General features: G+C 43.0%; 5 protein-coding genes across 5 annotated transcripts; all 5 read left to right on the top strand.

Moving 5' to 3' along the window:
* Positions 1–11,634: 11,634 nt before the first annotated feature.
* LOC138360210 (uncharacterized) lies at positions 11,635–12,153 on the top strand. The gene has a single exon (XM_069320151.1). The coding sequence runs from the start codon at positions 11,635–11,637 to the stop codon at positions 12,151–12,153; it is 519 nt and encodes a 172-aa protein (XP_069176252.1).
* Positions 12,154–12,427: 274 nt separating this feature from the next.
* LOC138360220 (internalin A-like) lies at positions 12,428–12,964 on the top strand. The gene has a single exon (XM_069320159.1). The coding sequence runs from the start codon at positions 12,428–12,430 to the stop codon at positions 12,962–12,964; it is 537 nt and encodes a 178-aa protein (XP_069176260.1).
* A 648-nt stretch (positions 12,965–13,612) lies between these two features.
* Positions 13,613–14,131, top strand: LOC138360229 (uncharacterized). Its single transcript, XM_069320165.1, has one exon. It carries the CDS (start codon positions 13,613–13,615, stop codon positions 14,129–14,131), a length of 519 nt encoding a protein of 172 aa, XP_069176266.1.
* A 293-nt stretch (positions 14,132–14,424) lies between these two features.
* LOC138360241 (internalin A-like) lies at positions 14,425–14,961 on the top strand. Its single transcript, XM_069320171.1, has one exon. It carries the CDS (start codon positions 14,425–14,427, stop codon positions 14,959–14,961), a length of 537 nt encoding a protein of 178 aa, XP_069176272.1.
* A 525-nt stretch (positions 14,962–15,486) lies between these two features.
* Positions 15,487–15,897, top strand: LOC138360250 (uncharacterized). Its single transcript, XM_069320182.1, has one exon. The coding sequence runs from the start codon at positions 15,487–15,489 to the stop codon at positions 15,895–15,897; it is 411 nt and encodes a 136-aa protein (XP_069176283.1).
* Positions 15,898–21,850: the final 5,953 nt, after the last annotated feature.

Consider the following 21,850-nt stretch of genomic DNA (forward strand, 5'->3'; position numbering starts at 1 on the left):
CTCTCTATTTATATATATATGCAAACAAGCCTGAATGGTCCCCAGGACTATATGCGAATGAAAACTCACACCCCAGAAGTGACTCGAACCCATACTCCCAGAAGCAACGCAACTGGTAACTACAGGGCGCCTTAATCCGCTTGACCATCACGGCCGTCAAAAGGAAGTGATAGCCGAGGCTATTTGAGCCACTTCCCCGACGGCAACTCGGATGGTAATCTTGGGCATAGCATTTCACCAAATCACCTCATTCTTTGGGGCACACGTGAGGAACACAAATGCAAACAAGCCTGAATGGTCCCCAGGACTATATGCGAATGAAAACTCACACCCCAGAAGTGACTCGAACCCATACTCCCAGAAGCAACGCAACTGGTAACTACAGGGCGCCTTAATCCGCTTGACCATCACGGCCGTCAAAAGGAAGTGATAGCCGAGGCTATTTGAGCCACTTCCCCGACGGCAACTCGGATGGTAATCTTGGGCATAGCATTTCACCAAATCACCTCATTCTTTGGGGCACACGTGAGGAACACAAATGCAAACAAGCCTGAATGGTCCCCAGGACTATATGCGAATGAAAACTCACACCCCAGAAGTGACTCGAACCCATACTCCCAGAAGCAACGCAACTGGTAACTACAGGGCGCCTTAATCCGCTTGACCATCACGGCCGTCAAAAGGAAGTGATAGCCGAGGCTATTTGAGCCACTTCCCCGACGGCAACTCGGATGGTAATCTTGGGCATAGCATTTCACCAAATCACCTCATTCTTTGGGGCACACGTGAGGAACACAAATGCAAACAAGCCTGAATGGTCCCCAGGACTATATGCGAATGAAAACTCACACCCCAGAAGTGACTCGAACCCATACTCCCAGAAGCAACGCAACTGGTAACTACAGGGCGCCTTAATCCGCTTGACCATCACGGCCGTCAAAAGGAAGTGATAGCCGAGGCTATTTGAGCCACTTCCCCGACGGCAACTCGGATGGTAATCTTGGGCATAGCATTTCACCAAATCACCTCATTCTTCAAATAGCCTCGGCTATCACTTCCTTTTGACGGCCGTGATGGTCAAGCGGATTAAGGCGCCCTGTAGTTACCAGTTGCGTTGCTTCTGGGAGTATGGGTTCGAGTCACTTCTGGGGTGTGAGTTTTCATTCGCATATAGTCCTGGGGACCATTCAGGCTTGTTTGCATTTGTGTTCCTCACGTGTGCCCCAAAGAATGAGGTGATTTGGTGAAATGCTATGCCCAAGATTACCATCCGAGTTGCCGTCGGGGAAGTGGCTCAAATAGCCTCGGCTATCACTTCCTTTTGACGGCCGTGATGGTCAAGCGGATTAAGGCGCCCTGTAGTTACCAGTTGCGTTGCTTCTGGGAGTATGGGTTCGAGTCACTTCTGGGGTGTGAGTTTTCATTCGCATATAGTCCTGGGGACCATTCAGGCTTGTTTGCATTTGTGTTCCTCACGTGTGCCCCAAAGAATGAGGTGATTTGGTGAAATGCTATGCCCAAGATTACCATCCGAGTTGCCGTCGGGGAAGTGGCTCAAATAGCCTCGGCTATCACTTCCTTTTGACGGCCGTGATGGTCAAGCGGATTAAGGCGCCCTGTAGTTACCAGTTGCGTTGCTTCTGGGAGTATGGGTTCGAGTCACTTCTGGGGTGTGAGTTTTCATTCGCATATAGTCCTGGGGACCATTCAGGCTTGTTTGCATTTGTGTTCCTCACGTGTGCCCCAAAGAATGAGGTGATTTGGTGAAATGCTATGCCCAAGATTACCATCCGAGTTGCCGTCGGGGAAGTGGCTCAAATAGCCTCGGCTATCACTTCCTTTTGACGGCCGTGATGGTCAAGCGGATTAAGGCGCCCTGTAGTTACCAGTTGCGTTGCTTCTGGGAGTATGGGTTCGAGTCACTTCTGGGGTGTGAGTTTTCATTCTTATATATATATATATATATATATATATATATATATATATATATATATATATATATATATATTACTGACCATATGTTTTACTGTGTCAATAACCACTAACCAACTAAGCTGTTACATTGATCATCTCTTCAAGAGTTTCGTATTGCTGTGTGTCTTTCAGTGTTGGTGATCCAGGATACTGTTGTTGTATTATGTGGCACTCTTCCCTCCCTCCTGCTCTGGCACTCTTCCCTCCCTCCTGCTCTGGCACTCTTCCCTCCCTCCTGCTCTGGCACTCTTCCCTCCCTCCTGCTCTGGCACTCTTCCCTCCCTCCTGCTCTGGCACTCTTCCCTCCCTCCTGCTCTGGCACTCTTCCCTCCCTCCTGCTCTGGCACTCTTCCCTCCCTCCTGCTCTGGTATTCCAAGGTGTTGGTTGGAGTGTGGCACTCAACCTTGTCTGTTGTTTTTGTCCAACATATTGTCTAGATCTGTCTTTCTTGTTCTGTTTAGTTTATTTATTTACCTTAGAGTGTACTCACCTATTTGTACTCACCTATTTGTGCTTGCGGGGTTGAGCTTTGGCTCTTTGGTCCCGCTTCTCAACTGTCAATCAACTGGTATGCAGATTGCTGAGCCTACTGGGCTCTATCATATCTACATTTGAAACTGTGTATGGAGTCAGCCTCCACCACATCACTGCCTAATGCATTCTACCTGTTAACTACTCTGACACTGAAAAAGTTCTTTCTAACGTCCCTGTGGCTCATGTGGGTACTCAGTTTCCACCTGTGTCCCCTTGTTCACGTACAACCAATGTTGAAAAGTTTATCCTTGTCTACCCGGTCGATTCCCTTGAGGATTCTGAAGGTCGTGATCATGTCTCCCATTACTCTTCGGTCTTCCAGTGTCGTTAGGTGCATGTCCTGCAGCCTTTCCTCGTAACTCATGCCTCTTAGTTCTGGCACTAGTCTAGTGGCATACCTTTGGACTTTATCCAGCTTCGTCTTGTGCTTGACAAGGTACGAGCACCATGCTGGGGCAACATACTCCAGGATTCGTCTTACATATGTGGTATACAAGATTTTGAATGATTCCTTACACAGGTTCCTGATGGCTGTTCTGATGTTAGCCAGCCTCGCATATGACGCAAACGTAATTCTTTTTATGTGGGCTTCAGGCGACAGGTTTGGTGTGATATCAACTCCCAGATCTTTCTCTCTGTCCGTTTCATTAAGTACTTCATCTCCTATTCTGAATCCTGTGTTTGGCCTCCTGTTTCAACCGCCTAGTTTCATTACTTTGCATTTACTCGGGTTGAACTTTAACTGCCATTTGTTGGACCATTCATTCAGTCTGTCTAGATCATCTTGTATCCTCCTAATATCATCCTCAGTTTCAATCCTCCTGATAATTTTTGCATCATCAGCAAACATTGAGAGAAACGAGTCTATACCATCTGGGAGATCATTTACATATATCAGAAACAATATAGGTCCAAGGACTGACCCCTGCGGGACTTCACTTGTAACGTCTCGCCAATCTGAGACCTCACCCCTCACATTGACTCGTTGTCTCCTGTTGCTTAAGTACTCCCCTATCCAATGGAGTACCTTCCCTTTCACTCCAGCCTGCATCTCCAGCTTTTTCAGTAGCCTCTTGTGTGGTACTGTGTCAAAGGATTTTCGACAATCCAAAAATATGCAGTCTGCCCATCCCTCTCTTTCTTGCCTGATTTTTGTTGCCTGGTCGTAGAATTCAATTAATCCTGTGAGGCAGGACTTGCCATCCCTGAACCCTTGTTCATGCTGTGTTGCAAAGTTCTTTCGCTCCTTTACCCTTTTTACGCACAATCTTCTCCATCAGCTTGAATGGTATGCAAGTTAGTGACACTGGCCTGTAGTTCAGTGCTTCGTGTCTATCCCTCTTCTTGTATATCGGGAATACATTAGCCTTCTTCCTAATATAGCTAGTTTTCATCTCTTATTAAACCATGGGTTTCTCATCTGCACTTCGTTGTTTTCCTTTTGGACCGGAACAAACTTGTCCGCTGCTTCCTTACACTTCTGCGTGATGTAGTTCATCATGTCTTGGTCCGTCTTTCTCTTGAGCTCTGTTTCCCATGTTATATAAGTTAGGAATTTTCTTATCTCCTCTCAGTTTTCCTTTCGGAATGCCAGCCTTTTGTTTTCAGTTCCCTTCCTTGATTTCATTAACCCTTCTTCGACCAGATACTCAAACGTCAGTACACTGTGGTCGCTCATTCCTACTGGGGCCTCGAATCCAATTTCTCTTTTGTCTGAGTCTTTCAGAGTGAAGACTAGGTCGTGTCTCGCTGGTTCATCGTTGTCTCTCATTCTTGTGAGTTCCCTGACATGCTGGCTTAAGAAGTTTCTTGTCGCCACCACTATCAGTTTAGCTCTCCATGTATCCTCACCTCCATGCGGCTCCTTGTTCTCCCAGTCTATCCTTCCGTGATTAAATTCCCTCAAGATGAGCAGATGGGATCTATTTCTACAGGCAGCAGAGGCTGCCCTCTCATTTATGGTGTTAACTGCCGTGTTGTTGTTGTCATACTCTTGCCTGGGTCTTCTGTCGTTTGGTGGAGGGTTATATATACTGCTACTACTACTCTTGGTCCTCTTATCATCATGGTCCCTGTTATGTAGTCTCTGAATCCCTCGCAGCCTGAGATAACCATCTCCTTGAAACTCTATTACTTTCTCATTAGTAGTCCTACTCTGCCTCCTCCCCTTTCTTCCCTCTCTTTCCTTATTACAGTGTAGTCCTGGGAAACACCGCATTCATTATGATTCCTGAGAGATTTGTTTCTGTGAGTCCAATTACATCTGGGTTCACTTCTTGTGCTCTTTCCCTTAGTTCACTTGCCTAGCTTGTAATCTTATCTATGTCTGAGTACATCACCTTGAAACTGGCTCTCTTTTGTCCATCCTCAGTTTCTGTTGATACCTGCTGTGTGTGTGTGTGTGACTCAACCGAACGTCATCGGTTGAGAAGTGTGTGTAACAGGGGTTTAATGGCTAGGTTAGTGAAGGGGAGGGAATTATCAGGAGTGAGCGCTAAGCCATTCCGAGTGTATATTACTTGAACTATACCACAAACAGCCCTGCTCCTGTGCCTGGTTAGTCCACTACGGGCTCACCATAGCACGTGCTTTTTGGAACTTTTTGCTCCGAGTAACTGAATCTAAAACAACAATCCCTTGGAAGGGATCAGGATAAGGATTTGGGCTGGAACGGGAAAGAAGGACTAGTGTCCATCCACTTGGACATTCGGGGGATTGAACGCCGACCTGCTTGAAGCGAGACCGGCGCTCTATCGACCAGCCATAGTGGTGCTGCTAGGGATAGGTTAATAAGTATTTGGTCTTTGTGGATGAGGACGGGCTGACAAACGATTCACAACTGATGACGTTTGAACATTTCTTGACCAATGCTTCTCTGATGACCTCTGTTCGAATCTAAACGCTGTAAAGACTTCACCCACGTTCTTCAAATACAAATAATTGCCAGCAGAACCTAATCACCTAACTTAACCTTACTATATTTAACCTAACCTAACCTTACTTATACCTATCCTAACCTAACCTAACCTTACATACCTAACTATAAACATTACTTTAATATATAGTAAAATTAATAAATAAATATATAAGAACAAACCTATATTTTTGTAAATACTGCGTTAATATTTATAAATGCATCTTGGGGGAACAGCCGCTGCTTTACCGAGTCTGGCTTGAGGACGGGATGCCTAAGAAAGGTTTCAAAGGAGGAAATATAACGCAAAGAGCCAGTGGAAACCTTCATGTTGATTGTGATGCTCACTAGATGGATGGGGAAACTCATCAGATTGATGGTTGAGCTGCTGAGACAGGCCCAAGGCGGGGCAGACGCAACACTGCAGTCTGCTCTGTATACGCAGAGTCAGTCCCCGGCCAGCACAGTTTTATTGATGTGTCTGTGTGTACAGGAGAAGCAAGAGGAATTATAGCATGGAAGGAGAAACATAGAAATAGAACTAGAGACAGAGACAGAAAAGGAATGAAAGGAAGAGAGGAAGTGAGACAAGGAGAGAGAGAAAGAGTTCACTGGGAAAAGTCACTACTTTGCCTTCTCATTTTCCAGCTCAGATTTCGTACATGGAAAATTGTCCGCGTAATTGAATATATTGCATTAAGTTATGGTTACATCAATTAGATTCAAATTTGCATCTAATTGATATAAAGTTAAAATATATTATAAAAACATAGCTTAAATTACATTTTGAATTTATTATATTATATTAATTCAACTAATCTATTAAAATACAACACCAAATAACAGGAAATAAAAAATACTGGCTAAAATAAATTAAGTTCTGCTCAAAGCTGCCAAAGATTGAGAAAAGATGTAGAGGAGCTAGATTCACGAAACTCCATGTATTTCGTCGTAAGTAGCTTTGCTACGAAGGTTCCTAAGTATGCCCTAAGAAGATGCTTAGGTGCAATTCATGTAGGACCACTTAGGAAGATATTTGGGTTTGGTTCTTGTTCACCTGCGTGCCGATAGAGGTCACTACTGTGTTTCGTTTGGCCAATCAGAGAACAGGCAATATTCTTCATACTGAAGATTTAGCGCTAGCTTATCGAAGCTCTACTGCCTCCTATTTACGTCGAATTTTCTTATAAAATTAGTATATTTCGAAGTAAAACTATGTTTTTTCAACTTCTACAGCCAGCACCGACATTGTAGTAAACAAACATGTTTTATTTGTTGTTTACCTACGAAATTCTAAGAAATACTGTGTAGCTGTCCTAGTTGTTCGGAAGATGCGCTGACAATTATTTTATATATTTACTGAATTTATCTAAGGGCCACTAACTATGTAGTGGCCTCGACGAGGACAGAAAGCCGGCGGCTTGTTAAAGGGCCCACCAATTGTCTTAATGATATTTTCTAGCTGGAATTTGGCATTTACGGCTTTAGCGGGTAGGCGGTTCCGTGGGTTTATAACCCTCTTGGTTGGAAAAACATCTGTTTTCAGTCTTTCTTGAGAGAACACATTCTTTAATACTATATCTGTGATTGCCCTGTTATCAGTGACTTCATACCATATGGTATGAGGTACTTTGAGCTCTGTAATTACTTCATACACTCAGGAATATTGGAAGATATTTTTGTGCTGCACCCAGATTTTGTCAGTGGAGGCTAATAGATCAGCCTTAAGTATTTTGTTCTCTACTGATTCCATGTATGAGTGACCATCCTGTGAAGTGAGGATGTTGGATGAGCTTGTAGCTGGTTTTTTATCTACACTGTGTGGTCCTTCATACAGAATAGGGAAGCAGCACATTGCTGTGTATACCTAAACATGTTACAAAATACATTGTTTGAGAGGAGTCTTGTAGAATCTGGTAAGAGTAATTATAATATAATGCTTCCATGATTCAGTGCTTACCTCTTGTGAAAATCGTGAAGAGTTGTTTAGTCAGAGTTGATTTGTTTTTTGTATTGAGGCTGGTATTTTGTACCTTGATTCCATGTATGTCTAACCATCTTGGGAGATGGGAGTATTAGATAAACTTATAGCTAGTTTTTTTTTTATCTACACTGTGTAATATTCCTTATAGAATAGGGTAGCAGCACATTGCTGTGTATACCTAAGCATCTTAATAAAAAAATCAGTAATTAAGATTATAAATTATTGTTTGTATTATTACAAGTACTGTATTATCCTTATTAAATCATGTTAACAATGGATCATTAAGATCTCATGTTGATATGAAATACCTATATTTCTTTTGAACTGCTAATCCATGCTAATCACTTTTGAATCATTCATTAAATTGTGCATTATGTCTCAATTTTTCACTTCCTTGGATATACTGAACAGTACAAAAAGATAGGATAAAAATAAACCAGTAATATTTCTTTCATTATATTTTACATTTAATAAAAATAACTGCATCAATATTTTTACAGCGGACAGGATTTGTTTTACCATACAGGTGCAAAATTTGTGAAAAAAAAGTTGGTTTATTGTTACACACAATGGTGCTACATAGCCTTCCCAGCTCGGTGCCTTCTTTTAATACTTACTTACTGATTAATAAATAAATAATACTAAATAAATTTTATTCAGGGAAAAGTACATACATAGTTGATTTACAAACATAGTGTTGGATTTATAGATAGAACTAATACATACAATACCTAAAGCCACTAATACTCATAGCATTTCGGGAAAGGTGTGGGGGGAAAAACACTTAGATTAAAACTTAATAGTAATCGGGATTAGGTATAAATTGTGTTGAAAGAAGGAATAAAAAATACAAAAAAGTGGGGTAACATAGCAGAAATCAGCAATTGTACACGTTGGTGAACAAACAGCATTGTTTAAAACATAGCAAGACATGGGTTGACATTTAGGAGGTAAGATAGGTTATATGGAGTTAATTAGGCAGTACTTGGTTTTACTCTTAAACTGGTTGAGAGAGGTACAGCCTTTGTCATGATTCGGGAGGTCATTCCACATTCTGGGTCCCTTGATTTGTAGAGCACTTCTAGTTTGGTTACACACAGCCAAATTGTGTAACAGGTAGAAGTCTTGGACACAAATTTGTTCCATGCTAAATGTAGAGGAATCAGCTGAGTATTCCTCAAATAAAATAAGCTCCCTCAGCTTATAAGGTGCATAAAATAAGCATTCCTCAAATAAGTAGCTGCCTCACCTCACTGCCTTACTGCTACATAGCCTTCCCGGCATGGTGCCTTCTTTTCATAATTACTTGTTCCGCACCCAAGTTGTGTAACAGGAAAAGGTCTTGGACCCCTACTTCCCTCTCTCTTTTTTTAATAGTCCATATAGTCATAATTATAGCTTTAAGTATTCAATGAATAAAGTTTTTTAACGTTTTTACCCTTCTCCTTAACTAATATCATTTGTGCAGCATATTTTTATTTTATGTCTCACCCAGAATTAATTTCAAAATAAGGCCAAACTAAATAAATTAAAAATGGGTATATATAGCTAAGGTACACCCTTACTACTAAGTGAACAGGGGCATTTGGTGATAGTGAATGATCCCATCAGGCAGGGCACATCACCTCTCATATTTCATGTTCACCAGTGTTTATTTACTTAATAACTACTGGTATAATATCTTGCTATTATAGAACTAATTCTAATATCATAAAACCCATATTTACTCCAAGTTTCCAGCAGAGAATAACTAACACGAAGGACTCCTCTTCACGAGATTCATCAGCTATAATCTTTTGTTTATGTTCCAGAATCATAAAAATCGATCCCAGTGTTATGTAGTAGAGAAAAACTTGAGTTATATAAAGTTTACGTAAAGCTACGAGTGGTCGACAGAGCACTTAGATGACGGACCAAACTTATGAAGGGTTTTCTTTTTAGTGTAGCTACCTGAATACCGACGTATATCCAATATGCGGAGGTAGGCAGAATACTGGGACTTATGATATATAGAACAGGGATACAAATTCATATAAGGGACCGACTAAACAAAGCCAAAGCAGCATTAGGAAAACTGAGAAGATTCCGAAGCCTCAGTACTAACATTCAGATCCACCTACATAAGGATCTAGTTCGGCCGCATCTAGAGTATCCCCCAGTACCACTGCACACCATAAAGAAAACTAACATGCAGAAACTGCAAGCAGTACAAAAATAAGGCGCTAAGGAGAGCAGCAAAGCACCGTCCACCATATGATCAGACAATCCAGGAGCTCCAAGAACTCCTGAACATACAGCCACTGAACATCAAACTGCAGCACCAAGCCATCAGGGTGTGGAACACCATCGAAATGTTAGAGGACCCAATGTTTGAAAGATTGCTCCAAGATGAGACGCCCCGCTCCCACAGCTGGTGGCCCAAGAGCCTCGATTCTCTGGACGAAAACCCCGCCCCACAGTATATAATCCCCAGATGAGTTATATATGTGTATATATGAACAGTTCATATATGTGTATGTATGAACAACTCGATAAATAATATGTATGTATGAACAACTCGATAACTACTAATAATAAAATAAAGAGCCTTAAACAGAATAACATGTGTGGAAGCATCGGAGTGTGTATATATGAATGCTACACAGTATTCATCTATGGACATCCATATATGGTGAAACACATGTGAAGAACCTTTCACACACTCACAGCTCCCTGACAAGAGGGAGCCAGCTTAGCTTAGGTGCTAACACCCACACATCGGGTCAGCAAGGCGGACAGCCCGCCTGCTTTCATACCTCTCACTGTATTTCCCACTTCTATACTTCCCTTCACCTATGCCTCTCCTTTCTCTTTACCCCCCCCCCCCCAAAAAAAAAAAACGCCACGAAGGCGTTAGTAAGAAATACATTCGTAAGTAACTTCGTGAATCTGACCACAGGTTTGTAAGTGCTTGCGTAACTTGTCCGTGAATCTGGCCACTGGCGTTCACCTCACTACATTACGGCCACACGGAGTCCTAATGTGTCCACACTGAGGAATGTGTCCTCACTGAGTAATGTGTCCACACTGAGTAATGTATCTCCAATGAGTAATGTGTTCACACTGAGTAATATGTCCACACTGAGTAATGTGTCCAAACACTGAGTAATGTGTACACACTGAGTAATGTGCCCACAGACTAATGTGTCCACACTGAGTAATATGTCCGCATTGAGTAATGTGTCCACACTGAGAAATGTGTCCACACTGAGTAATGTGTCCACACTGAGTAATTTGTCCGCACTGAGTAATATGTCCACACTGAGTAATATATCCACACTGAGTATTATGTCCATACTGAGTAATGAGTCCACACTGAGTAATATGTTCACACCGAGTAATGTGTCCGCACTGAGTAATGTGTCCACACTGAGTAATATATCCACAATGAGTAATGTGTCCACACTGAGTAATGTGTCCGCACTGAGTAATGTGTCCGAACTGAGTAATATGTCCACACTGAGTAATGTGTCCACACTGAGTAATAAGTCCACACTGAGTAATGTGTCCGTACTGAGTAATGTGTCCACACTGAGTAATGTGTTCACACTGAGTAATGTGTCCTCACTGAATGATGTGTCCACACTGAGTAATGTGTCCACACTATGTAATGTGTCCACACTGAGTAATATATCCACAATGAGTAATGTGTCCGCACTGAGTAATATGTCCACACTGAGTAATATGTCCGCACTGAGTAATGTGTCCACACTGAGTAATATGTCCAACCTGAGTAATGTGTCCGCACTGAGTAATGTGTCTACACTGAGTAATGTGTCAACACTGAGTAATGTGTCCGCACTGATTAATATGTCCACACCGAATAATGTGGCCTCACTGAGTAATGTGTCCACATTGAGTAATGTGTCCACACTGATTAATATGTCCACACTGAGTAATGTGTCGACACTGAGTAATGTGTCCTGCACTGAGTAATGTGTCCACACTGAGTAATGTGTCCCTCAATGAGTAATGTGCACACACTGAGTAATGTGTCCACACTGATTAATATGTCCACACTGAGTAATGTGTCAACACTGAGTAATGTGTCCACACAGAGTAATGTGTCCACCCTAAATAATGTGTCCACACTGAGTTATGTGTCCACCCTGAGTAATGTGTTGTACTGAATAATGTGTCCACACTGAGTAATGTTTCCCGCACTGAGTAATGTGTCCACACTGAGTAATGTGTTCCTCACTGAGTAATGTGTCCACACTGAGTAATGTGTCCACATTGAGTAATGTGTCCACACTGAGTAATATGTCTGCACTGAGTAATATGTCTGCACTGAGTAATGTATCCGCACTGGGTAATATGTCCACACTGAGTAATGTTGCTGCACTGAGTAATGTGTCCACACTGAGTAATGTGTCTGCACTGGGTAATGTATCCACACTGAGTAATATGTCCACACTGAGTAATGTGTCCACACTGAGTAATATGTCTGCACTGAGTAATGTATCCGCACTGCGTAATATGTCCACACTGAGTAATGTTGCTGCACTGAGTAATACGTCCAACCTGAGTAATGTGTCCGCACTGAGTAATGTGTCCACACTGAGTAATGTGTCAACACTGAGTAAAGTGTCCGCACTGAGTACTATGTCCACACCGAGTAATGTGGCCTCACTGAGTAATGTGTCCACATTGAGTAATGTGTCCACACTGATTAATATGTCCACACTGAGTAATGTGTTGCACTGAGTAATGTGTCGACACTGAGTAATGTGTCCACACTGAGTAATGTGTACCTCACTGAGTAATGTGCACACACTGAGTAATGTGTCCACACTGATTAATGTGTCCACACCGATTAATGTGTCCACCCTGAGTAATGTGTCCACACAGAGTAATGTGTCCATCCTAAATAATGTGTCCACACTGAGTTATGTGTCCATCCTGAGTAATGTGTTGTACTGAGTAATGTGTCCACACTGAGTAATGTTTCCCGCACTGAGTAATGTGTCTACACTGAGTAATGTGTTCCTCACTGAGTAATGTGTCCACACTGAGTAATGTGTCCACATTGAGTAATGTGTCCACACTGAGTAATATGTCTGCACTGAGTACTATGTCTGCACTGAGTAATGTATCCGCACTGGGTAATATATCCACACTGAGTAATGTTGCTGCACTGAGTAATGTGTCCACACTGAGTAATGTGTCTGCACTGGGTAATGTGTCCACACTGAGTAATATGTCCACACTGAGTAATGTGTCCACACTGAGTAATATGTCTGCACTGAGTAATGTATCCGCACTGGGTAATATGTCCACACTGAGTAATGTTGCTGCACTGAGTAATGTGTCCACACTGAGTAATGTGTCTGCATTGGGTAATGTGCCCACACTGAGTAATGTGTCCACACTGAGTAATTTGTCCACACTGAGTAATGAGTCCACACTGAGTAATGTGTCCATACTGAGTAATGTGTCCACACTGAGTAATGTATCCACACCGAGTAATGTGTCCACACTGCGTCATGACTCCACACTATGTGTCCGCACTGAGTAATGTGTCCACACTGAGTAATGTGTCGCACTGAATGATGTGTCCACACTGAGTAATGTGTCCACACTATGTAATGTGTCCACACTGAGTAATATATCCACAATGAGTAATGTGTCCGCACTGAGTAATATGTCCACACTGAGTAATATGTCCGCACTGAGTAATGTGTCCACACTGAGTAATATGTACAACCTGAGTAATGTGTCCGCACTGAGTAATGTGTCTACACTGAGTAATGTGTCAACACTGAGTAATGTGTCCGCACTGATTAATATGTCCACACCGAATAATGTGGCCTCACTGAGTAATGTGTCCACATTGAGTAATGTGTCCACACTGATTAATATGTCCACACTGAGTAATGTGTCGACACTGAGTAATGTGTCCTGCACTGAGTAATGTGTCCACACTGAGTAATGTGTCCCTCAATGAGTAATGTGCACACACTGAGTAATGTGTCCACACTGATTAATATGTCCACACTGAGTAATGTGTCAACACTGAGTAATGTGTCCACACAGAGTAATGTGTCCACCCTAAATAATGTGTCCACACTGAGTTATGTGTCCACCCTGAGTAATGTGTTGTACTGAGTAATGTGTCCACACTGAGTAATGTTTCCCGCACTGAGTAATGTGTCCACACTGAGTAATGTGTTCCTCACTGAGTAATGTGTCCACACTGAGTAATGTGTCCACATTGAGTAATGTGTCCACACTGAGTAATATGTCTGCACTGAGTAATATGTCTGCACTGAGTAATGTATCCGCACTGGGTAATATGTCCACACTGAGTAATGTTGCTGCACTGAGTAATGTGTCCACACTGAGTAATGTGTCTGCACTGGGTAATGTGTCCACACTGAGTAATATGTCCACACTGAGTAATGTGTCCACACTGAGTAATATGTCTGCACTGAGTAATGTATCCGCACTGCGTAATATGTCCACACTGAGTAATGTTGCTGCACTGAGTAATACGTCCAACCTGAGTAATGTGTCCGCACTGAGTAATGTGTCCACACTGAGTAATGTGTCAACACTGAGTAAAGTGTCCGCACTGAGTACAATGTCCACACCGAGTAATGTGGCCTCACTGAGTAATGTGTCCACATTGAGTAATGTGTCCACACTGATTAATATGTCCACACTGAGTAATGTGTTGCACTGAGTAATGTGTCGACACTGAGTAATGTGTCCTGCACTGAGTAATGTGTCCACACTGAGTAATGTGTACCTCACTGAGTAATGTGCACACACTGAGTAATGTGTCCACACTGATTAATGTGTCCACACCGATTAATGTGTCCACCCTGAGTAATGTGTCCACACAGAGTAATGTGTCCATCCTAAATAATGTGTCCACACTGAGTTATGTGTCCATCCTGAGTAATGTGTTGTACTGAGTAATGTGTCCACACTGAGTAATGTTTCCCGCACTGAGTAATGTGTCTACACTGAGTAATGTGTTCCTCACTGAGTAATGTGTCCACACTGAGTAATGTGTCCACATTGAGTAATGTGTCCACACTGAGTAATATGTCTGCACTGAGTACTATGTCTGCACTGAGTAATGTATCCGCACTGGGTAATATATCCACACTGAGTAATGTTGCTGCACTGAGTAATGTGTCCACACTGAGTAATGTGTCTGCACTGGGTAATGTGTCCACACTGAGTAATATGTCCACACTGAGTAATGTGTCCACACTGAGTAATATGTCTGCACTGAGTAATGTATCCGCACTGGGTAATATGTCCACACTGAGTAATGTTGCTGCACTGAGTAATGTGTCCACACTGAGTAATGTGTCTGCATTGGGTAATGTGCCCACACTGAGTAATGTGTCCACACTGAGCAATTTGTCTACACTGAGTAATGAGTCCACACTGAGTAATGTGTCCATACTGAGTAATGTGTCCACACTGAGTAATGTATCCACACCGAGTAATGTGTCCACACTGCGTCATGACTCCACACTATGTGTCCGCACTGAGTAATGTGTCCACACTGAGTAATGTGTCGCACTGAGTAATGTGTCCACACTGAGTAATGTGTCCACACTGAGTAATATATCCCGCACTGAGTAATGTGTCCACACTGAGTAATGTGTCGCTCACTGAGTAATATGTCCACATGGAATAATGTGTCCACACTGAGTAATGTGTCCACGATGAGTAATGTGTCCACAGTGAGTAATGTGTCCACACTTAGTTATGTGTCCACACTGAGTAATGTGTCCCTCACTGAGTAATGTGTCCACACTGAGTAATGTGTCCACACTGAGTAATGTGTCTTGCACTGAGTAATGTGTCCACACTAAGTAATGTGTCCACACTGAGTAATGTGTCCACACTGAGTAATGTGTCGCACTGAGTTATGTGTCCACACTGAGTAATGTGTCCACACTGAGTAATGTGTCCCGCACTGAGTAATATGTCCACACCGAGTAATGTGTCCGCACTGAGTAATGTGTCCACACTGAGTAATGTGTCGCACACAGAGTAATGTGCCCACTTTGAGTAATGTGTCGCTCACTGATTAATGTGTCCACACTGAGTAATGTGTCCACACTGAGTAATGTGTCCACACTGAGTAATGTGTCTACACTGAGTAATGTGTCCACACTATGTAATGTGTCCACACTGAGTAATATATCCACAATGAGTAATGTGTCCGCACTGAGTAATATGTCCACACTGAGTAATATGTCCGCACTGAGTAATGTGTCCACACTGAGTAATATGTCCAATCTGAGTAATGTGTCCGCACTGAGCAATGTGTCCACATTGGGTAATGTGTCAACACTGAGTAATGTGTCCGCACTGAGTAATATGTCCACACCGAGTAATGTGGCCTCACTGAGTAATGTGTCCACATTGAGTAATGTGTCCACACTGATTAATATGTCCACACTGAGTAATGTGTTGCACTGAGTAATGTGTCGACACTGAGTAATGTGTCCTGCACTGAGTAATGTGTCCACACTGAGTAATGTGTCCCTCACTGAGTAATGTGCACACACTGAGTAATGTGTCCACACTGATTAATGTGTCCACACTGAGTAATGTGTCCACCCTAAATAATCTGTCCACACTGAGTTATGTGTCCACCCTGAGTAATGTGTTGTACTGAGTAATGTGTCCACTCTGAGTAATGTTTCCCGCACTGAGTAATGTGTCCACACTGAGTAATGTGTTCCTCACTGAGTAATGTGTCCACACTGAGTAATGTGTCCACATTGAGTAATGTGTCCACACTGAGTAATATGTCTGCACTGAGTAATATGTCTGCACTGAGTAATGTATCCGCACTGGGTAATATGTCCACACTGAGTAATGTTGCTGCATTGAGTAATGTGTCCACACTGAGTAATGTGTCTGCACTGGGTAATGTGTCCACACTGAGTAATATGTCCACACTGAGTATTGTGTCCACACTGAGTAATATGTCTGCACTGAGTAATGTATCCGCACTGGGTAATATGTCCACACTGAGTAATGTTGCTGCACTGAGTAATGTGTCCACACTGAGTAATGTGTCCACACTGAGTAATGTGTCCCGTATCACGGCCTGTGTCTTACTGTTGTTATCAGTAGTGATACGATTTTGTTGTCATAGAGAGCTAGTGAGAATTTGGTGGTGGTGGACCTTACAATGTTGTCTAGGGAGTAAGGAGTAAGGAAAACAGCCTAGTACACAAGCCATAAATTTATACGTATAAGTCACACAGGAATACATTCAATAAGGCGTCTTCCTCACAACATAAGATCACTATGTATTATAACCTCAAGTGGCTCTGACCACCCCACTGCTCACCGTCCCATACCTGGTACCGTGCACCCAGCCACCACCACTATCATCCAATGACACATATATTTTAACCTCTAGGAAATCTGGACTCTTCTAAAACCTCTCCAAACTTTGTAAGACTACTCTACCCAATCTTTCAACCGTGGTTATAGACAAGGATAGGCTTATCTGACTGTACAGCCGGAGAAAACCCCTCAAATAACTGGATCGGTCGGCTGCGATGCCCTTCCCCTTCACTCAGGATGGCGTCCACCTCTCTTTCATCATCGCCCCTTAATACTCAATTTTTTTACATATGAAATCAAACTCGTTATGGATTTTATTTACCATATTCCCCATCCATACTTTTTGATAGAGTCCATTTTTCATTTACATAGTTAGGCTATTCCAGTTCACATTATATCTGATGATCTTCAGCTGAGAAGGCACTACTTTACTGGGCGGAGTATTATTGGTGACGCGCGGTCTCTCTGATCTCAGCTGTGGATTTAGTCTAATAAACTCTCCACTGTGTCCAGCAACATTTTACAACCGAAACCAACCTACACAGGAGGTAAGGTTCGTAACATCCCGCACTGTGTAATGTGTCCACATTGAGTAATGTGTCCGCCCTGAGTAATGTGTCCGCCCTGAGTAATGTGTCCACACTGAGTAATGTGTCCACACTGAGTAATATAGCCACACTGAGTAATGTGTTCCTCACTGAGTAATGTGTCCGCGCTGAGTAATGTGTCCGCCCTGAGTAATGTGTCCACACTGAGTAATGTGTCCGTACTGAGTAATGTGTCCACACTGAGTAATGTGTCTGCCCTGAGTAATGTGTCCGCCCTGAGTAATGTGTCCACACTGAGTAATGTGTCCGTACTGAGTAATGTGTCCACACTGAGTAATATGTCCACACTGAGTAATGTGTCCACACTGAGTAATGTGTCCACACTGAGTAACGTGTCCGTACTGAGTAATGTGTCCACACTGAGAAATGTGTCCACACTGAGTAATGTGTCCACATTGCGTCATGAGTCCACACTGAGTAATGTGTCCGCACTGAGTAATGATTTCACACTGAGAAATGTGTCCACACTGAGTAATGTGTCCACACTGAGTAATGCGTCCACTTTGAGTAATGTGTCCACACTGAGTAATGTGTCCACACTAATGTGTCCGCACTGAGTAATGTGTCCACACTGAGTAATGTGTCCCGCACTGAGTAATTCGTCAACACTGAGTAATGTGTCCACACTGAGTAATGTGTCCACACTGCGTCATGAGTCCACACTGAGTAATGTGTGTGCACTGAGTAATGAGGTCACACTGAGTAATGTGTCCACTTTGAGTAATGTGTCCACACTGAGTAATGTGTGTGCACTGAGTAATGAGGTCACACTGAGTAATGTGTCCACTTTGAGTAATGTGTCCACACTGAGTAATGTGTCCACACTGAGTAATGTGTCCACACTAATGTGTCCGCAATGAGTAATGTGTCCACATTGAATAATGTGTCGCACTGAGTAATGTGTCCACACTGAGTAATGTGTCCCGCACTGAGTAATGCGTCAACACTGAGTAATGTGTCCACACTGAGTAATGTGTCCACACTGCGTCATGAGTCCACACTGAGTAATGTGTGTGCACTGAGTAATGAGGTCACACTGAGTAATGTGTCCACACTGAGTAATGTGTCCACACTGAATAATGTGTCCGCACTGAGTAATGTGTCCACACTGAGTAATGTGTCGCACTGAGTAATGTGTCCACACTGAGTAATGTGTCCCGCACTGAGTAATGTGTCGCTCACTGAGTAATGTGTCGCTCACTGAGTAATATGTCCACACTGAGTAATGTGTCCACACTGAGTAATGTGTCCACACTGAGTAATGTGTCCACACTGAGTAATGTGTCCCACACTGAGTAATATGTCCACAATGTGTAATGTGTCCACACTGAGTAATGTTTCCACGATGAGTAATGTGTCCACACTGAGTAATGTGTCCGCACTTAGTTATGTGTCCACTCTGAGTAATGTGTCCCTCACTGAGTAATGTGTCCACACTGAGAAATGTGTCCACACTGAGTAATGTGTCACGCACTGACTAATGTGTCCACACTGAGTAATGTTTACACACTGAGTAATGTGTCGCACTGAGTTATGTGTCCACACTGAGTAATGTGTCCACAATGAGTAATGTGTCCCGCACTGAGTAATATGTCCACACCGAGAAATGTGTCAGCACTGAGTAATGTGTCCACACTGAGTAATGTGTCCACACTATGTAATGTGTCCACAATGAGTAATGTGTCCACACTGAGTAATGTGTCGCACACTGAGTAAGATGGCAATTCTGAATAATGTGTCCACACTGAGAAATGTGTCCACACTGAGTAATGTGTCCACACTGAGTAATGCGTCCACTCTGAGTAATGTGTCCACACTGAGTTATGTGTCCACACTAAGTAATGTGTCCACACTGAATAATGTGTCTGCATTGAGTAATGTGTCAACACTGAGTAATGTGTCGTTCACTGAGTAATATGTCCACACTGAGTAATGTGTCCGTACTGAGTAATGTGTCCACACTGAGTAATGTGTCTGCCCTGAGTAATGTGTCCACACTGAGTAATGTGTCCACACTGAGTAATGTGTCCGTACTGAGTAATGTGTCCACACTGAGTAATGTGTCCACACTGAGTAATATGGCCACACTGAATAATAATGTGTCCACACTGAGAAATGTGTCCACACTGAGTAATGTGTCCACATTGCGTCATGAGTCCACACTGAGTAATGTGTCCACACTGAGTAATGTGTCCACACTGAGTAATGCGTCCACTTTGAGTAATGTGTCCACACTGAGTAATGTGTCCACACTAATGTGTCCGCACTGAATAATGTGTCCACACTGAGTAATGTGTCCCGCACTGAGTAATGCGTCAACACTGAGTAATGAGTCCACACTGCGTCATGAGTCCACACTGAGTAATGTGTGTGCACTGAGTAATGAGGTCACACTGAGTAATGTGTCCACTTTGAGTAATGTGTCCACACTGAGTAATGTGTCCACACTGAGTAATGTGTCCACACTAATGTGTCCGCAATGAGTAATGTGCCCACATTGAATAATGTGTCGCACTGAGTAATGTGTCCACACTGAGTAATGTGTCCCGCACTGAGTAATGCGTCAACACTGAGTAATGTGTCCACACTGAGTAATGTGTCCACACTGAGTAATGTGTCCACACTAAGTAATGTGTCCCACACTGAGTAATATGTCCACAATGTGTAATGTGTCCACACTGAGTAATGTTTCCACGATGAGTAATATGTCCACACTGAGTAATGTGTCCGCACTTAGTTATGTGTCCACACTGAGTAATGTGTCCCTCACTGAGTAATGTGTCCACACTGAGCAATGTGTCCACACTGTGTAATGTGTCCCGCACTGACTAATGTGTCCACACTGAGTAATGTTTACACACTGAGTAATGTGTCGCATTGAGTTATGTGTCCACACTGAGTAATGTGTCCACACTGAGTAATGTGTCCCGCACTGAGTAATATGTCCAAACCGAGAAATGTGTCAGCACTGAGTAGTGTGTCCACACTGAGTAGTGTGTCCACACTGAGTAATATGTCCACACTGAGTAATGTGTCCACACTGCGTCATGAGTCCACACTGAGTAATGAGGTCACACTGAGTAATGTGTCCACACTGAGTAATGTGTCCACACTGAGTAATGTGTCCACACTAAAGAATGTGTCCACCCTGAGTAATGTGTCCGCACTGAGTAATGTGTCCACATTGAGTAATGTGTCCACACCGAGTAATGTGTCCACACAGAGTAATGTGTCCACACAGAGTAATGTGTCCACACTGAATAATGTGTCCACACTGAGTAATGTGTCCACACTGAGTAATGTGTTGCACTGAGAAATGCGTCCACACTGAGTAATGTGTCCCGCACTGAGTAATATGTCCACACTGAGTAATATGTCCCGTACTGAGTAATGTATCCACACAGAGTAATGTGTCCACACTGAGTAATGTGTCCACACTGCATCATGAGTCCACACTGAGTAATGTGTCCGCACTGAGTAATGTGTCCACACTGAGTAATGTGTTGCACTGAGTAATGCGTCCACACTGAGTAATGTGTCCCGCACTGAGTAATATGTCCACACTGAGTAATATGTCCTGCACTGAGTAATGTATCTACACTGAGTAATGTGTCCACACTGAGTAATGTGTCCACACTGCGTCATGAGTCCACACTGAGTAATGTGTCCACACTGAGTAATGTGTCCCACACTGAGTAATGTGCCCACACTGCGTCATAAGTCCACACTGAGTAATGTGTCCGCACTGAGTAATGAGTTCACACTGAGTAATGTGTCCCGCACTGAGTAATGTGTCTACACTGAGTAATGTGTCCACACTGAGTAATGTGTCGCACTGAGTAATGTGTCCCGCACTGAGTAATACGTCCACGCCGAGTAATGTGTCAGCACTGAGTAATGTGTCCACACTGAGTAATATATCCACAATGAGTAATGTGTCCGCACTGAGTAATATGTCCACACTGAGTAAGATGGCCACACTGAATAATGTGTCCACACTGAGAAATGTGTCCACACTGAGTAATGTGTCCGCACTGAGTAATGAGTTCACACTGAGTAATGTGTCCACACTGAGTAATGTGTCCACACTTAGTAATGTATCCACATTGAGTAATGTGTCCTACACTGAGTAATGTGTCGCAAACTGAGTAATGTGTCCACACTGAGTAATGTGTCCCGCACTGAGTAATGTGTCCACACTGAGTAATGTGTCCACACTGCGTCATGAGTCCACACTGAGTAATGTGTGTGCACTGAGTAATGAGGTCACACTGAGTAATGTGTCCCACACTGAGTAATGTGTCCACACTGCGTCATGAGTCCACACTGAGTAATGTGTCCGCACTGAGTAATGAGTTCACACTGAGTAATGTGTCCACACTGGGTAATGTGTCCACACTGAGTAATGCGTCCACTTTGAGTAATGTGTCCACACTGAGTAATGTGTCCACACTGAGTAATGT

Source organism: Procambarus clarkii, chromosome 8, assembly GCF_040958095.1.
Source record: "Procambarus clarkii isolate CNS0578487 chromosome 8, FALCON_Pclarkii_2.0, whole genome shotgun sequence".
Taxonomy (NCBI): domain Eukaryota; kingdom Metazoa; phylum Arthropoda; class Malacostraca; order Decapoda; family Cambaridae; genus Procambarus; species Procambarus clarkii.